General features: G+C 41.9%; 2 protein-coding genes and 1 long non-coding RNA gene across 5 annotated transcripts in view; 1 reads left to right on the forward strand and 2 right to left on the reverse strand.

Annotated features, from left to right (window-relative positions):
* Positions 1 to 12705, reverse strand: tmem198ab (transmembrane protein 198ab). Of its 3 annotated transcripts, none has more exons than XM_086069693.1 (5): positions 12307 to 12705; positions 6261 to 6515; positions 3857 to 4438; positions 2833 to 3032; positions 1 to 2670 (listed from the first exon to the last, which is right to left on the reverse strand). In XM_086069693.1, exons 2-5 carry the CDS (start codon positions 6406 to 6408, stop codon positions 2518 to 2520), a joined length of 1083 nt encoding a protein of 360 aa, XP_085925819.1. In that variant the 5' UTR covers positions 6409 to 6515; positions 12307 to 12705; the 3' UTR covers positions 1 to 2517. The 3 variants fall into 3 exon arrangements, with proteins under 3 accessions (XP_085925819.1, XP_085925821.1, XP_085925820.1); XM_086069695.1 differs by lacking the exon at positions 12307 to 12705 and adding an exon at positions 12205 to 12277; XM_086069694.1 differs by lacking the exon at positions 12307 to 12705 and adding an exon at positions 8222 to 9005.
* Positions 11335 to 14703, forward strand: LOC147180028 (uncharacterized). Its single transcript, XR_015094172.1, has 2 exons — positions 11335 to 12925; positions 13723 to 14703. It is a non-coding gene; the product is annotated as an uncharacterized LOC147180028 (long non-coding RNA).
* cyp27a2 (cytochrome P450 family 27 subfamily A member 2) overlaps positions 13245 to 17720 on the reverse strand; it is an 8434-nt gene continuing 3958 nt past the window's right edge. Inside the window, exons 6-9 of the mRNA XM_086069689.1 lie at positions 15787 to 15953; positions 15604 to 15685; positions 13927 to 14142; positions 13245 to 13838 (exon numbers count right to left, since the gene is read on the reverse strand). Coding sequence (XP_085925815.1) covers positions 13719 to 13838; positions 13927 to 14142; positions 15604 to 15685; positions 15787 to 15953 — 585 coding nt within the window. The 3' untranslated portion in view covers positions 13245 to 13718. The remainder of the gene's footprint in view (positions 13839 to 13926; positions 14143 to 15603; positions 15686 to 15786; positions 15954 to 17720) is intronic.

The raw sequence follows: 17720 nt of genomic DNA on the forward strand, positions 1-17720 counted from the left end.
AACAGTCAGTCAGACAGTTTATTATCAATGTGTTTGTGGCATGTGGCAATGATTTTTATCTACATATTTCTACAGACAGGTTAGAGAACATGTTATCAGATGGAGGATATAAAAGTGTTTTTGTGCGGGGAGGGGGAAGGATGCCTTGGACAATGTGACCAACATATACCGTACGTGCATGTGCGCAGCAATGAGCTGTCGAGACGTTCAACCGGCAACCGTGAAATAAATACGGCAAACTTTATGTGAACAACTCACACATACTGAAAGCCCGCAGGAAGGCATGCTTTAATGTTGGAATTGACTGTGATGGCATCCCAACAGATTCCAACCAAAGGAAATAATTAAAATAAAACAGAAGAAGAAGACAAAAAGTTGAAAAAGTTGACTTGGGTGCACATAAGAGGATTTTTGTGGGGGTTTGGCATCTAAAGGAAAGGAGAGCTCATGCAAACATCTTGTACATTCACTCCTCGCTTTTACAAGCCTCATTTACTATATATGTATATATATATAAAATGTCATAAATATTGCCATTCGGGGGATCTTCACAAACGTATCTGCTCGGAACCTCAAGTCTCAAAGCGTACAGAATGCGTCTTGGCGCGCTTGCCAAACTGCATTTGTGTGCCTGAAAGATCTTCAGGACGGCTGCGGTAAAGCATCCAATTTCACTTAAGAGCTGGTCTGAAAATTATTATTCATTTACTCCAAACAAACGGCTTTGTTCATCATCGATACATCTACGCCAGCAACATATAGCGACAGAACAATGAAATGCTCTTCGTCGTAATGGTTGTAGGTTAATTTAACCTGTGTATCTTCTGCTGTCATTCACAAAAACATAATATTTCACGCTGAGTCAATTGTGACGAGATCATTATTACTTCAAGTAGAAGTCAGCCTTAACCAAGCTGCTCAGGCAACGACCAATCACGGCTCACCTGCTTTCTGAAGCTGAGCTGCGATTGGTTGTTACCTGACACCTGAGCAACGTTGATGTCATCTTCAGTTGACAGCAAATGGCAAAATGGCCGCCCACTGAGATGGATAAAAACGGCTGGATTTTGCTGCTCAACTCATATTCCAAAAAAGGTCATGTTAATCAGAATGTCATGCTTTAGTGAGGTCACATATAACATACTATTTTTAAGATTATTTTTTTTTTTGGGGGGGAAGGCGTAACTTCCTCTTTCAGGATTTATACAACCCCGCCCCCTCCTCCATTGTCGGGGTTACGTTCCAGACCACTCCACAATAAGTGAAACCCGCCATATAGAAATACACTATTATATAAATACTCTCCAGGAAGACTTTTATAGAATCCATGGCACTTAATTTTTTTAAAGGTCTTTAAACACACTCAAACAAACATTCAAACACACATCATGTATTTAGAGTGAGCAAGAGCAATGGTTAACACAAAAAATATTGCACAAACCGTGTAAGTGTGCCCGAAACCTCAAGGTGTTGACAGTAAACGAATCCCGTTTGTGTAACAAGCGTATCATCGCACAATATACATCAATAATCATGCCCAAAGATGTATATTATAAAATGAATCAATAGCCGTCGATTTGTGTCAGCGTAAAAAGCAATTACAGCAGATGACGTTCAATCATTTTCAACAAAAAATAGCCTGTGATGAAATTTAGTACTTCCTGTTTTGTTCCTGTTCTTTCAAATGTACACACTTTCAAAAAAATTTTAATGTAGAGCTATCTAGTGATTGACGAAAATAGCGTTAATTAACTGTACAAAAATGTTCGTGAAACCACGGGACCTCGAACCTGGAGGCGGGTTTACTGTACAGTACTTTTGGTGACATTTGCGTTTGGCGGTGCGCTGTGATCGTTTCCTAATGTCAAATAAGTGCCTTGGATCAATAAAGGTTGGGAAACACGGCGGATGTCAAAATGATCTTTGGGGTTCTGATGGGACCGTGACAAGGTGGCGATAAAACTCCCGAAGCTTCCAGCACGCGTCGGGAGACTTGTGGCGAGGTGCCGCTATCCCATATGGCTTTCTCGAACGTGCACGCCGGTCACATGTCCACTCGTGGTGACGACAACAAGCCCAGCCCTGAATCGAATGTGACCCTGTGTGAGCACCTAAAAACCAGCAGAACTTCCCTCCAGAGTCGCAGGAGGAGCAAGGCACCCGTTACAGCAAAATCCACTTGAAGACAAAACGGTCCAGCACCAAAAGGGGGACACAAAATCCCATTTGAAAGGTGACGAATGGAATCCGGATGGCACAAGGTGGCCTGCAGACTGAGGATCATCTGTTGTGAGGATGCCTGTGCCTGAGGTGGGTCTGCATTCTGATCCCTGATCTGATCTGAGGCGCTGAAACCGATGTCCACCGGTCACGTCATCGCTGTGTGTGTGTGTGTGCGTGTGCGTGTGCGTGAGAGAGTGAAATCATGCAGTTAGAGGAGGTCATGAGCGAATGTGTTTTCCCCATAGGTGTGCGCACGGTGCATAGCGTGTGTCTTGATGGAGTCGAGGGGACGCGTTAGGCTCGTAGCGGAGGTCCTGTGGCCCCAGCGAGCGGCGACGTCGAGCCAGAGTCGTAGCTCAGATCCACCGCGGCGTGCGGCCCGCCAAGCAGCTGTCCTGGGAAAGGCTGAGCCTGCACCTGTCGGTCACGGAAATTCTGGATGTAGCTCTGCATCACAAGAAAATGACAAGGGAATTAAAGCTCCGGGATGCAGTGGATACACGACTGCCGGCCACGCAAAAATTCCGCTTCAAAGTCCAAAACAAACCAACCAGCCATCAGGAATGGATTGCATTGGATTGGAGTTGGTTGGCCTACGTTTCTACTTACTGGCGAGAGGACATCGGTGTCATAGCGGCGAATTGGATTGGGCTTGCGGCGATAGGCGGGGTCCTGGTGGAGTTGCTTGGCTTGGTTTTGGTTGGAGGAGGACCCCAGATGCTTCTTCTTCTTCTTTTTGTGGCGGTAGCGGTCGTCCCGTTGGCGAATACGCATCACCTGCATCCTCCGCTGCTGACGACTGATGATGACTGGGCAAGGAGGAATAAGGCGCAGTTAGGTGGTTGAAATGGAAAAGGAAAGAAGCTAGTGTTTAAATTAAAATAAAATAAATGTAATTTAAATTCAATTAAATACATTTAGTTTGATTTAATTTAAATTCAATTAAATGTAACTAAAATAATTAAATTCTAATTAAATTAAAAATAATAAAAATTTTATTCAATTCAAATACATTTAATTTAAAATGAAATAAGATTACGTTTAATTAAATTTTAATTAAATTCAAATAAATTTAATTTTAATTCATTAAAATCGATTTAATCTAAATTAAAATAAATTAAGTTTAATTTAAATTAAATGAAAACAAATTTAGTTAAATTTAAATTCAACTAAATGTATTTAAAATCAGTTTAATTTGAATTAAATTAAAATAAATATAATTTTAATTCAAATAAATTGAATTTAAATTAAATTAAAACAAATGTAATTAAATTAAATTCTATAAAACACATCTTTTAATTAAGATACATTTATTTTTAATTAAGTTAAGATACATTTATTTAAATTAAATTAAAATAAATGTAATTGTAATTTGAATAAAATACATTTAATTTAATTTAAAATAAAAATGATTATTTCAAATTAAATAATTAAAAATATATAAATAAATGTCATTTAATTTAATTTAAATTATATTAAATTGAATGTAATATAATTGTAACTAATTCAAAATCTATGACCCAATTCAGGGCCTGTACACTCTGAAGAACCTTTTGGTGCTTCAAATTTGCACAGCCATTCTCCAGATGTACATCATCTTTTACGACACAGTTAATGCCATGCGTCTCTTTACCTTTTGTATGCGAGTAGCCCTCAGCTGTCACCTTCCACTGGACCACGATGCCCAACAGGGTGAGCGCAGGCCACACCCCCAGCACCACCCACGTGAGCCAGCAAACCGGCTTCCCGGGGACGGCTTTCATCCGCTCGTACATGTACAGCACGAGCGCAAAGAGCTCCACGAAGTAGTCCAGCGCCACGGTGATGACGGCCGCGCCGAAAACGGCGGTGGACAGCGTGGTGAAGATGCGCTGCCACTGGAGGGTGAGCACGGCAAAGAGCATGCCCAGGCCAAGCAGCACGCCCAGAGGCACCCAGACGGAGCGTGGCGGGCTGTGGGACAGCTCCTCCATTCCCACCAAGGTGGCGACGGCCACCAGCAGGCCGAGCAGCAGACCCACCATGAAGAGGCCCACGCTGCGAACCAGCATGGTGACCAGGCCGCACAGCGTGCCGATGCCCAGGCCGATGCCCACCGAGGCCTCCACACTCAGCTGGGTGTCCAGAACGCGCTCCTTGTAGCAGAGCATGAAGATGACAACGGAGCCGAACATCAGGCCTGTCAGGAACATCACCGCCTTGAAGCAGCGGTAGCCTGCACGGGGGAAGATGGGGGGGGGGGGGGGGGGGGGTGCAGCGACAAAAAGGTTTACTGTACAGAAAACTCACTCGGCCTGTTCATGGATGAAAATTGATTTTGATATACTTAAAACAAAACAATCAGATAAAATGGGGATAAAAATCCGATCGTATCACATATCTGTCTATACAACTGCAGCAGAGATATTTTGTGATTTTTTTGCCTATCCTGTTATTTGCTGGGGGGGAAAAAAAAAATCACAATTTTGTGTTTTTGTGCACTGTTAAAGATACCACAAGATGGCGCCACATCCCAATCTCAAAGGAATTGGTCTCACAGACACGATGAAGTGACACATCTCGAATGAGAGACAAGCTTTGTATGTCAGCCACAATTACCTTGAAAAAGTAATTTAGTTACTTTACTGATATTTGCTTTTAAAAGTACTTAAAGGTGAAGTCAACCCCCAATTTTTTTGACAATAATATGTTCTATGCAGCCCCACTAGTCTAAATATATTGCATTAGTATAATATAAAAGCAGCAAAATCCAGCTGTTTTTATCCATCTCAGGCGGCGGCCATTTTGCCACTTGCTGTCGACTGAAGATGACATCACAGTTAGGTCTCAGGTAACAACCAATCACAGCACAGCTTCAGAAAACAGGTGAGCTCTGATTGGTTGTTGCTTGACCCATGAGCAACATTCGATGTCATCTTCCGTCGACAGCAAGTGGCAAAATGGCCGCCCCCTAAATTGGATAATAACGGCTGGATTTTGCTTCATAACTCATATTCCAAGAATGTAATATTCATAAGAATGTCATGTTTAGACTAGCGAGGTCACATAACATAATGTCAAGAAATGTTTAAGGTTGACTTCCACTTTAAAGTCACTTATCCCACTGAGGGGTGAAGGTTTGCAAAAGTAGCAAAATGATTTCTCGTCAGGGTTTCTCAACGTTCACCAACCGTTTTAACATTTGTTTTCTTGTTGCAAGGAAATTTTGAGTCTGCCAGTTAAAACATGAGGAGAATGTCTGCTGAATGTTTGGAGAACATTTTGCAAACTTGAATGAACCTTGACAAGAAATCAACATTTGCTACCTTCGCAAATGTTCGCCTATCCAGTGGGTTACGGGGCTTCAGTTACTTTACTGATAACTTGCTTTTGAAAGTAACTTAGCTACTTTACTGATTACTTACTACTAATTTTAAAAGTAACTCAATTAGATTACAAATTACTTTAATAGTTACATCCAGCAGATGCCAAGAACCGTATTTGATGTAAAAATGCCACTTGTTTACTTGATTGGAAGTCCATTTTTAACAGTGACATTTAAGAATAAAGTTTGTTGTTATTATGTAAAATAACAAAGACGACTTTTTTTTTAAACTTAATATAATTATTTTTATTTAAAAAAAAGCATTTTCTGGATTTCCTTTAACATAAATGGGCTACTATATATATAAATATATATATTTATACATATATATAAATATATATATATATATATTTATATATATTTATACATATATATTTATACATATATATATATATTTATATATATTTATACATATATATATTTATACATATATATATATATATATATATATGTATATATATTTATACAAATAAAAACAGCCTTTACTTTAGACTTTACTTAACATAAGTACATTTTTTACAAAATATCAAATGAAAGTAGTCTCTTTTTTTTTTTTTAACCTGACATAAAAAAATAACTGTAAACACAAATCTGCCTCCTCCCCCATTGTTGTTTTCGTGATATGGAATGCCACAGTGTGGCGAGTGTGCGGGCAGCCAAAAGTTCAACTCACCAAAGAAGCAGTAAATGACGCCAAAAAGGCAGCACATGGAGCAGACCACGGAGGGGACCACCTTGTAGCGGCCCTCCGAGTCTTGGCATCCGTTGACGCTCAGCTCCAGCTCGGGGCGGGCCTGCACCGTTTCCAGGGTGGTCGTCATGATGAGCGAAAAGAAGAAGCCAGGAAATGGAGGATGAGAGGCGGTCAGATGAGAGGCCGGCGTATGGCGAGACTACGGAGCATCGGCCGGCTGCATGCCACCTTCACCTGGGGAGGAAACGGGTGAATGGGACGCAACTCAGGCTGGAAAAACTTCCCATTGGAATTTAGAGAAAGAAAATCAAAGAAATCAGGAATTTAACAAATTGAAGGTTGTTTTGGGCCCCCATGTCAAAAAACGAGTAAAAGTATCAATATTAGGGGTGTCAAAATCAATACATTAATTTTGAGTTGATTTAAAGTTTCTTTAACACCACAAAAAAATGTTAACGCGTGATTAATGACCGCCCCTTACTTGAAAAACCTGTACTGGGGGAATTCCATTCGCAATGCAGCAGACACCTGCACGGCAGAATTTAGCAGTAATAAATGTAACCATAATGTATATATTTGTGGGGTCAAGTTGTATTTTACAATTTGAAAAACTCACAAGTTACTTCAAAAATGAGATAGCTTTTAACATGAAAATAAACATGTTGTCACCAATCTCTTACAAATGCAATTATGCCATCTAGCGGCAGAAAAATAACCTCAACACAAATCAATATCACACTCGCGTATTACAGTGCAGTACATTATTTTTTTTAAATTTTAACTAAATTTTATGAATTATTATGAAATGACTATCACTGACTAAAAGATGCAGCCATATTTCTATTAAGTTTAACATTTTCCTCCTTTTATGTTAACAAGAGTATGAAAACTTCTTGAACATTTTATTGTACATTTAGAACAGATATAAAATGTGCGATTAATCGTGAGTTAACTATTGAAGTCATGCAATTAGTTACAATTTAAAAAAAATTATTGACTGACACCCTTAATAAATATATATCATACTGAAATGCTGTTGTTGTCTTTTATTAAAACTAATTTAGTATTGTAGTTGGCCTAATCCAAAAGTATGTAAAGTAATCAAGTTACATTACGTTAATATCATAGTACTTGACAAAAACATTTTTTAACAGGCAACTAGTAACTTTATCGCTCAAACGTGAATGCATGCATGAATAATTCACGGCAACATTCACATACTTTTGCTTCACAGACAAAACACATTGCAAAATGTTTCATATCTTGTGTCGTTGGCGCGGACACAAATATGTCATTAATGAGCATATTTGGTGAAGGATTATCAGGCCACTGCCAAGCACCGCACCAGACTGTCTGTCTGTCTGTCTGTCTGTCTGTCTGTCTGTCCTGCCGTAACATTAAGCCATTTCGTACCGCAGATGTCAATGTGCATCATCCGCTTAGATAAAAAAAAATAAAAATAATAATCTCACCGACCAGTTTTGATCCTGATCTACAACTTCCCCACCTCCCCTTGCCCTCTTCCTGTCTGTCGCTATGACAACGGCGGAACGCTGACAGACCGTCGTCAGCCTTGATCTGTCCCCTTAAAACGAAAGACCAGCGAGTGCCATAGCAACAGCGCGAGAGCCAATCAGAGGCTCGGCGTGCAGTCATGCAAAGACGCGCTGTGCGTGCGACGGCGTCGCTTCAGGCTCTGATGTCCACATGCCGATCAATTCTTGGACCAAAACAAACATCCCTCCATCCGTCACCGTTCCGATGACGGATCTAATCCACACGCACAGAAATAGTGTACGTAGCATAATGCCAAGCAAGTGGATTAATTAGACTCGGGAAAGTTGCAAACAGAATACAAATCTAGCAATGCAGCGATTTCAAAAACAACTCCGTAAAGAGCCACATGTGGTTAATCCAGTCCAAACTTTGGATGTACTCACACCGGCCTGACGATACGTCCTCCACAGAACGACACATCCGACCATTCATCTCCTGAACGGCTTATCCTCACTCGGCTCTCCTTAAATGACTCGATGCGCGCCGCGACCTCTCTTTGTGCTGCCCAGTTGCCGTCGGAAGTCACAAGCGAGCAAACACTGAGCGGATCCCTGAGATTCCTGCTCCTCACTGTCAGAATCCACAGGGCAGCTGATGTGGATCGATATGAGGCTGCTGTGGAAAGTGTGACGGTGCGCCATCTCACGTGTACCGCAGGCCTTGGCGTGACAAAGAGGACATGGTGGGACAACGAGGGTGGCATAGGTCAAAGGTGGGAACATAAACATACAGAAGACCCCCATCCATCGCTGGTTCCTGGTTGGCAAATAAGCTTCTTTAAAAAAAAAAAAAAAACTATCTTGTTTTGCCGCACCTTTATTTGGGGTGTAATTTCACTGTCAGCCACTAGATGGCAGCACACTATTTAGTTTGACACCGTGTAAAGAACAAAAACAGGAAGTACTTTCAGCTCAGCCTATCGATCTGTATATAACCGGATAGCCAATAGGCCAAGACTTTTGAAGCTGCGAGGCCACCATATTGCTCCTCCCAAGAAACGATTCTCGGCATACGATTCTATACATTTACAGTATTGAGATACTCGAGGACCGGAATTGGTGAACCCTGCCGTATAGTTCATACAGTAGTCTGCTCGCCAGATGGGAAGAGCAAGATGGCCGCCCTGTGGCTTCAGATCAGTGGACACGGTTTAAAGAAGAACAAAAAACAGGAAGTACTTTCAGCTCAGTGTTTCGTATATATTACTGGATAGCCGATTGCCCGTACACGCCGTTGAAGCCACAGGGCGGCCATCTTGCTCTTCCCATCTGTTGAGCAGACTACTGTATGAACTATACGTATACTTTCAGATTAGTGTCAAAATATCTCTCAAAATATTCTGTGTTTAAAGGTCAAGTCAAGTCAAATGACACTATTATGTTCTAAGTCTAAACACGGCATTCTGGAGTATCAACAAAGCAGCAAAATCCAGTAATTTTGATCCATCTCAGGGGGCGGCCATTTTGCCACTTGCTGTTGATTGAAACTGACATCGCCGTGCCTAAGGTTTCAGGTAACGACCGTCACGGCTCACCTGTTTTCGAGGTTGGGTCAGTGACAGTGCAAAGCAAAATGGCCGCCTCCCTGAAATGGATAAAAACTGGTGGATTTTTCTGCTTAGCTCATATTCCACAAATACAGTATTAATCAGAATACAATGTTTAGACGAGTGGGGGTGCATAGAACATTTTTTGTTGTCGATTTTTTTTAAGTGCCAAAAATGCCATTAAAAAAATCCAAGCTCGGCACACTGATGTCATTTTCAGTTGACAACAAGTGGCAAAATGGCCAACTCGTGAAAAATGGAAAATGGGGGAACTTTGCTGCTAAATTCATATTTCACACGCACATTATTTTGAAAAAAACAAAACATTGTGCCATAAATGCTATAAAAACATTTAATTTCCAATTGGAATTATTTCCCAAATTCACCACCTCAGCTTCACTTTTCCACATTTGCTGTAAACGTTTCGGACACGTACAGAAAACCATCCATCTGCCACGGCTTTCCATTGACCACGTGACCTCTGCCCCCAATCTGCACACTCCATTCGGTCTTTGCGCTGCTGCAGGTGGCTCGGGGCCGCCCACCTTCCGCGCTCAGCGACTCATCACACGCAAGCAAGCGCCAACCTCCCCCGACAAAGCCTCCTTTTTTCCCGTCGCCTCTCAGCCGGGGCGAAAGGTGCCAAGACGCCTCCGCGCGGCTTCCGGCGAGGAATTTCAATGACGCTCGTTGCCACGGACAACAGCCAGCGTTCTTCCGAGGAACTGAACAACCAAAACAAAAGCCGCATGGAGGTGTTGCAAAGGAGCTCAGGCGGCGAAGGGAGCGATGACGTCACGTGACCGGATCTAAGCTGACATGTTGCGTATTTGGCTCCTCGCAAAGTCTCGCTGAGCCGCCGGGCTCGCATGGGAGAACCTCTGACGGTTTTTGATATTGCGGCCACTTGCGCACACGCCTCCTCCTGTCACGCTCGACACTCGCAAACGTTTGCCAAGGAAACGCCAGAGTGAGCGTGTCTGGCAAAATCGCAACATTTCTGTTGATTTGCACGCGTGAGAGGACATTTGGAGCTTTTGGGCAGTTGGATGGAAATGCTGCTGCTCACCTTTCAAGTGGGACACGCCAGAGGGCGCGCACAGAACTGCTATTCTGGCCTCCCTCCTTTGTCTGCTAGTGCGCTTTGTAATTTGCCTTAAAACCTATTTTATTCCTTGGCGTTCCACACAGCATGAGACTGGAGCCCTTTCTTTTGTTTTGGTGTCTTTTTTTTTTTCATTCATACTACTAGTAGAGCATCTCACTAGTGACAACTTCCACTAGTGTCCTGAATTGCCCATGTAGTACCACACTCTTTGGCGTCATTTGTAAGACAATTTAAAGGGGAAGTCCACCCTTCAAAAAAATCTTAATAACATGTTGTATGCAGCTCAACTAATCTAAATGTGGCATTCTGGCTAATAGTGGAAAATGAGTTGAGCAGCTAAATCCATCTCAGGTGGCGGCCATTTTGCCATTTGCTGTCGACGGAAGATGACATTACAGTCGCTCAGGTCTCAGGCCACAACCAATCACAGCTCAGCTTCAGAGGAGCTGTGATTGGTCATACCCAGAGCAAGTGTGATGTCATCTTCCGTTGACAGCAAGTGGCAAAATGGCCGCCCCGTGAGATGGATAAAAACGGCTGCATTTTGCTTCATAACTCATATTCCTCAAATGTAATATTAATCAGAATGTCATGTTTAGACGAGTGAGGTCACATATAACATATTATTGTCAAGTAATGAGCGTGAATGTGTGAGCGCACGAATAATGTATCCATTGTGAAGCTTCTTTGAGTGTCCAAAAAAGCGCTATATAAAATCGGATCCATTATTATTAAGCAATATTTAAAGTTGACTTCCCCTTTAAGAGCACTAGTAGAATGACTGTCACTAGTGACCCCCCCCCCCCATTACTACTTTATGACATCTATGTGCATTAGTAGAACGTGTTACTAGTGAGGCAAACCTGTGCAATAGCGGACAAGTGCATGCTAACAGTCACATGATCAAATTCTACAAGTTAATAATACCTAGCGCGCCACTTTTTTTTGTTCAACTCGTGAGCCCTGGTCATTCCATTAGTGCGCAGAAAGGTCAAACAGTAGTGTAAAAATATTACAAATGAGTGGTGACAACAAAAGAATAGTACATTTAAATGCTCAAACAGCAACTACTAGGCCCCAAAAAAAAAAAACATTAGTAGTGGACTCGTAGGTGACCCGGCCTGTTGTTTCTACTAGCGCGCTGATGTGTCTTCCTGACAAGGACAACCAGCTTGAGCATGGAACTTAAGCCGCTATGGAATAAATGCTCAAGCAGCTTTCAAGTCGGATCTTGTGCAGAACAATAATCGACTAGTTAGTTTTCTTTATGTCGCTTACTAGTTGGTCAAAAGTGGGAGGAATGGAGCACAGATATGTCACATAGCAACAGGACAACATTTCGCAAGTAAGACAGTCGTTTTAAGTACATCTGCTCCGTGAGGACAAAGCGCACTAGTAAATTGACAGTTAACTACACTAGATAAGTGTGGAGATATTTTAGAAAAACGTTTTAGAAAATATGGACATATTTTCTCCGGGTGTATCATATTTGTCTATGCTTGGGCCTCGTGTTTGATATGAAGCGGATTAATATGAACTGAATGCTCCAACGGCTTTCAGGCGTTTGGCGCTGCTTTCACGGACCGCTGGGAGACGTCGGCCTCGCCATGTTTGTGCCTCACGTTGCACTGGCATCCATCCGCTGAGCCATGCGCCATCGACCGCGAAGCGGCCGTCCGGGGAACCCGGATCGACCTCCACCCGAGACTGACCTCATTTCAATCCCGAACGTTTACAGACTCTTTCTCACGAATGTCCTCGAAGCATCCGTCGCTTTACAGCAGGTGGTGCGAAAGGCGACGGACGGGACTCACCATCATCAGCTCCGACGGGGTGACGCGCCACCCCCGCGGCGTCCCCATGACTGCAGAGGGGGGGGCACCGTAGCCCCCAGCCCCGACTATGCCATGAAACACCCAGCCCGACAGGGTGTGTTCCGTCCGACGGCGTGGAGCGAGACGACGCGCGACTCCCGTGTCGATGCAACCGGATGGGACTAGTCCTCCATGACGGCAGCTGCTTCAATTAGGACGACGGAGAAGAGCACCGCGGCGGGGAGGTCGGCAGCCGAATGTGGAGCGGGACCCGAGCCCGAATGGACGGACCGACGAACGGACGCGGGACGTCGTGCTTCCCATGAAGGTGTCAGGAAGACGCTCGTGCCCGCGCATCGCCTGTTACACTGTGCAGGTCAAATGCGCCACCTACAGGTTGATAATCGAAAGAAAAAAAACATTAAAACAAAAACAGTCTCTCTTCTGGGGGGGAAAAAGCACATACAAAAACAGCCTTCTCTTAAAGAAACAACAACAAATAAAAAAACAACAACCTGCAGTTACTTTCATTCCAGGGAACAGCAGTTGGGCATAATGTTCGCGACAATACCGAAAATGCCCAGGAGAGGGAGACCGAGACAACTCAGCAAATTATAAGGTACGGAACTCCTGTTTTTCTGACAAATTTTATGGGAGCTTCGTTTTTGTTTTGTTTGTTTTGAGTATTTACTTTAAATGTCTTTGATTTAATATTTTTTTCTGAGTATTTTTCAAATATTTTTTTCAATATTTCTGAATATTTTTTCTGTTTTCGGAATTTATTTAATGACAGAAAATGTTATTTTAAAAACGGAAAAAAAATATGCTGGAAAACATATTCAATAAAACAGATCATTAAAAAATACACAACAAAGCACCTAAAAAAATTCCAAGTGAATGCAATATGCATCCATAGGAAGTAAAGTCAAATACTTACATTGCTTAAATGTATTTTTATTCAGTGATTTTTTTTGTTCTCAGTACAAGCAATTGCAACTGTTTTGTGTTTAGTTTTTAATTTTTTCTGTGTCAAGTAAGCAAATGGTATTGTATGATTGACAGTAAAGTATGTTTAAGTCAAGGATGTTTGAATCAACAATAAAGGAAGAAGAATCCACCTGCAAAATGCAAAGACAAGGCTTAAACAAGCGCAGCATATCGTGCCATAGACTAACAAACAATTTTGTTTTGTGTGTTCAAACATGTTCTAGCGAGAAGTACATACAGTATGTTATCTTGTATCTATATTACGTGCGTATTGGGTAATCAAAGGTGCTTAATAATTTCACTAATCACAAATAATGTTGAATTGAAGAGAATGTATTAAGTGAACAGTACTTGATCAAATAATTGTGTTGACTTTAGTGCCATCTTCTCTTTGTGCTATGTGTAAACTTTGCAGTTTCGTTTCCTCAGGCTCTGCGCAGGAAACGAAGGTCGATGGGCTTTGCAGGAATGAGCAGCGTCCGCGTTTTGGGCTGGATTGGAGCGCGGTCGTCTCCCCCCGGCCGGACCTCGTAGTGCTGCATCAGCTGCCAACCACAAGTCAGCCTTCCTGAGCAACTTGTTCGCATTTAAGATTCCGGTCACGTGACGGGAGCCGAAGACGGCGCCGCTTACCCTGCACAGAGCAAAGTACATCTCCATCTCGGCCACTCTCTTCCCCACGCAGCCTCGCACGCCCACGCCGAAGGGGATGAAGCTGTACGGGTGGTGCCGGAAGAAGCCCGGCGTCGCCCTGCCGGCGCGAAGCCATCGTTCCGGCACGAAAGCGTCGGCACGGGCGAACTGCGTCTGGTCGCGGCTGACCACGTAGTGGCACAGGTGGAACTGAGTCTGCAAGGGAGCACGAGTGTTCCTTTCAGATCTCACGGCGGCACGTCAACGCAATCTGGCTGCAATTTCAATGTATCCTTCCAAACATTTTCTATAGTGCTTTAACTTCTGCCATAAATCTGTTAGCCTCAACCACAACAAAAAATAAAAATAAATAAACAATAACACTTCATGATATTTTATTTTCTAAAAACATACAGTAATAATTCAATAGAAACTATAGGATGAAACCGTTTTTGCCATATTTTTTGCTTCAATTCACTCAACCTTTTGGGGTAGCTATGCATTTTGGCCACCAGGTGGCAGTATAATATAGGAGACACACGAAGAAGAGTTTCACAACTGATTTCCAAAAGTATTGAAACATCAACGTCACTCCCATGTTTTTGCTGTTGTATACGGAAGACATTTGGGTTTCAGATCAAAAGATGAATTTTAGAAAAAAGTTCAGAATTCTAGCTTTTATTTCTGAATAAATTAGTAACTTAAAAAAACGCCCTGTCCTCAATTGTTGAACACATCTACATGTGAATACCTTGAAATAAAAGTTGAAATTGTGAACTTTTGTCTCATAATAATTTTTTGGCCACAAACACAAATATCTTCAGTATATTACAAAAACAAACAAACAGAGCTTTACGTTACAAAACTTTTCGAGGGGACTGTATATGCATTTTCGCACATATCTGTTGAAATATGACGCTCGACCGTTTATGTGGCGTATGAGAGCGTTTTGCATTGTTTCTTAGCATGTCATTTTTCGTTGGTTTTTTTCCTTTCAGGAAACACAAAAAAATGGATCAAACACTGATTTATATTCTATTCAGAATTTCATTAAATGTAGAGTTGAACGAGCTGCTTAACTAAGGATGTTATAGCAGAGGTGACCAATGCCTTGCCTATGGGGGACCAAAAGTGGCAAAATTAAATAAATAAATAAAGGTGACAGTGGACAAGATAGTCGTCCATTGCTGGAGTTCTCCATGCGAGACTTCCTTGTTCGCCGAACCGCTCGCTCGACCATTGAAAGGCAGTTTGCAACGGCGGATTCCAACCCAAGACACGCTTAGGACCGCCCCCTCATTTGAATAATATTTCGTGCTTACAAAGCGTCTTCAGCCTGAAATAAATAAATATGAAAGCAGAGTGTTTTTATTTATTGATTGATATTTAATAATGTTTTTTTTCGCATCTATTTTTATTTTTGGGATCTCATTTTTTTATTGTTGTTTTTATTTCCACTCATATATTTTTTTATGACATTTTTGAATAATATGTTTTATATCCGTTTTAATTGTAATTTTTATTTATTTTCAATTTTGGCAATTTTGGTCCTCCATACTTGCCTGTGTGCACTTAGCATATGGCACATTACGAGATCAAGTGAAGCCCACATGAGCAAGAAATCCCTCCTTCTAAGGTTGAAACCTGGAGCCGACCTCTGACTCGATGTGTCCGTACCTTTTTTGGGAACCAGTAGTTGTCCACTATGACCTCATTTTCTGTGACAAAGCGTCCGTTGCCAGGAACAACAGGATACAAGCTGGAGGCAAAGAACAGATAGGAGAGAGAGAAACAAATGTGTTGTGTGCCTTCAAACCCTTGGCCGGGGCTGGGTCCAAATATTTGTACAAGTCACCTCACCGTAGCGTCTCCTTGATGACAGCCTTTAAGTAAGGCATCCCTTTAAGGTCGTCCATGCTGGGCTGACGTTTGTCGGCGCACACGGCATTCACCTCGCTGTGCAGTCGATCCTGAGCCCGCGAGTCCCTCGCCAAGTGGTACAAGGCCCACGACAGCGTGTTGGAGGTCTGACGACGTCACATCACAACGGGTTGACAATTTTGGTTTCGGACGCGACCCGAGAAATGTTATCGTTGAGAGCGGGTGTTGCGGAAAGACAAACAAGTCCCAGCACGATTCATGCAGCTGCTTGCAGGCACAGCAAGTTTGACTTCCCTCACCGCAAAATCATGCCTGTCCTTTGACACCTTTGCTCACTAATTGGACAAACAGGACATGTCTCTGTCTTCGTGTTGCAGTTGTTTAAAGTGTGAGTCAACCTTAACCATTTCTTGACAATAATATATGTGACCTCACTCGTCTAAACATGACACGGCAGTGGAAAAGGAGTTATGAAGAAAAAGCCAGCCATTTGTATCCATCTCAGGGGGCGGCCATTTTGCCACTTGCTGTCGACTGAAGATGACATCACACTTGCTCGGGTTTTTGGCTATGACCAATCAAAGCTCACTTGATTTCTGAAGCTGCGCTGTGATTGGTTGTTACCTGAGACCTGAGCAACTGTGATGCCGTTTTCACTCAACAGCAAGTGGCAAAATGGCTGCCTTCTGATATTGATGATAAATAAATTTTAAAAAATGCTGGATTTTGCTGCTTAACTCATATTCCACTAACACTATTAACCAGAGTGCAACATTAAAGTCATCAAAATGGCCGCCCCCTGAGATGGATAAAAACGGCTGGATTTTGCTTCATAACTCATATTCCACTAACACAAAATCAACCCGGATACCATATTTAGACCTGCATAGAACATATTATTGTCAAAAAAAATTGGGGTTGACTTCTGATTTAAGGTTTTTTTTAAATATGAAAGACCCTAAGCTGGATATGAAGTGAAATGTTTTTATTTGGGGCTTGTTTGATTTGCACTCTGAGTTCTCGGTGCACAAATCAAGCAAGTTGCTTCAAACACTTGAAGTGAAGCATCTGAATTTGATTTCATATTTTTGTTCATTTATCTGTACTTTTTTTCCCCGTAATTTTTTAACGCCAAATAAACAGTTTTGTTTGTTTTTTTAATAAAAGAAAAACTTGTGAAAATCTTTTCTCTGTACTTGGTTGTTTTTGTATTGCCATCTGGAGTTCATGGAAAAGAGGAACCAACTCCTCTCGTGGGCCGATGGAACAAAAGTAATACAATGAAAAGTAAAAAAAAAAAAAAAAAAAAAAACACTGCACAAGGCCAAGTGAATCTGGCTGTTTACGTTCCAGAAGCTCAACCAATCGGATGACCTCATTGTGGCCAACAAGTACAAACCAAAAATGACAGCAAACTCAGTCAAATAAATATACAAACTTTTTACAAACATTTACAAAGCGGCAGACAACCAATGAAAACATGGCTGACAGAAGTGACCTTTAAATCCAGTACTTCCGCATTCCACACGTCCCAAACTGGAGACGAGCAACACACGCCAGCATTAAGAAGCCAAACGAGACATCGAGCGTCAGTCCAAAATGAAGACGGCCTTGAATTCAGAATGGAATGTTTTGATCAGACGACCGACAGTGACAACAATTTGATTTGCACTCAACAACTCTGACTGGTGCATGATGTGGAAATATGAAATATTACAATTGGACTTGAATTTGTTGCATAACTAAACTGAACTTTTCCACATTGAAGTGAATGAAGAATTTGGTTAATCCATCTGAGCCCTCAAAAAAAAAATTTTTTTTTATGCTGATATGTATGGAAACACCAAACAAAACAATACAAAACAATAACCAGAGACTCAGTCCTGCCACAAATAGCAAAAAAACATGAATAA

Source organism: Leptonotus elevatus, chromosome 2 (genome assembly GCF_054856555.1).
Source record: "Leptonotus elevatus isolate MCC_2025b chromosome 2, RoL_Lele_1.0, whole genome shotgun sequence".
Taxonomy (NCBI): domain Eukaryota; kingdom Metazoa; phylum Chordata; class Actinopteri; order Syngnathiformes; family Syngnathidae; genus Leptonotus; species Leptonotus elevatus.

Coding starts and splice junctions, on each gene's coding strand:
- tmem198ab (XM_086069693.1), bottom strand. CDS start 6,408: ATGACGACCACCCTGGAAACGGTGCAGGCCCGCCCCGAGCTGGAGCTG. Junction 4,439..6,260: donor CGTCATTTACTGCTTCTTTG/GTGAGTTGAACT, acceptor TCCCCCGTGCAG/GCTACCGCTGCTTCAAGGCG. Junction 2,671..2,832: donor ACACCGATGTCCTCTCGCCA/GTAAGTAGAAAC, acceptor CTTGTGATGCAG/AGCTACATCCAGAATTTCCG.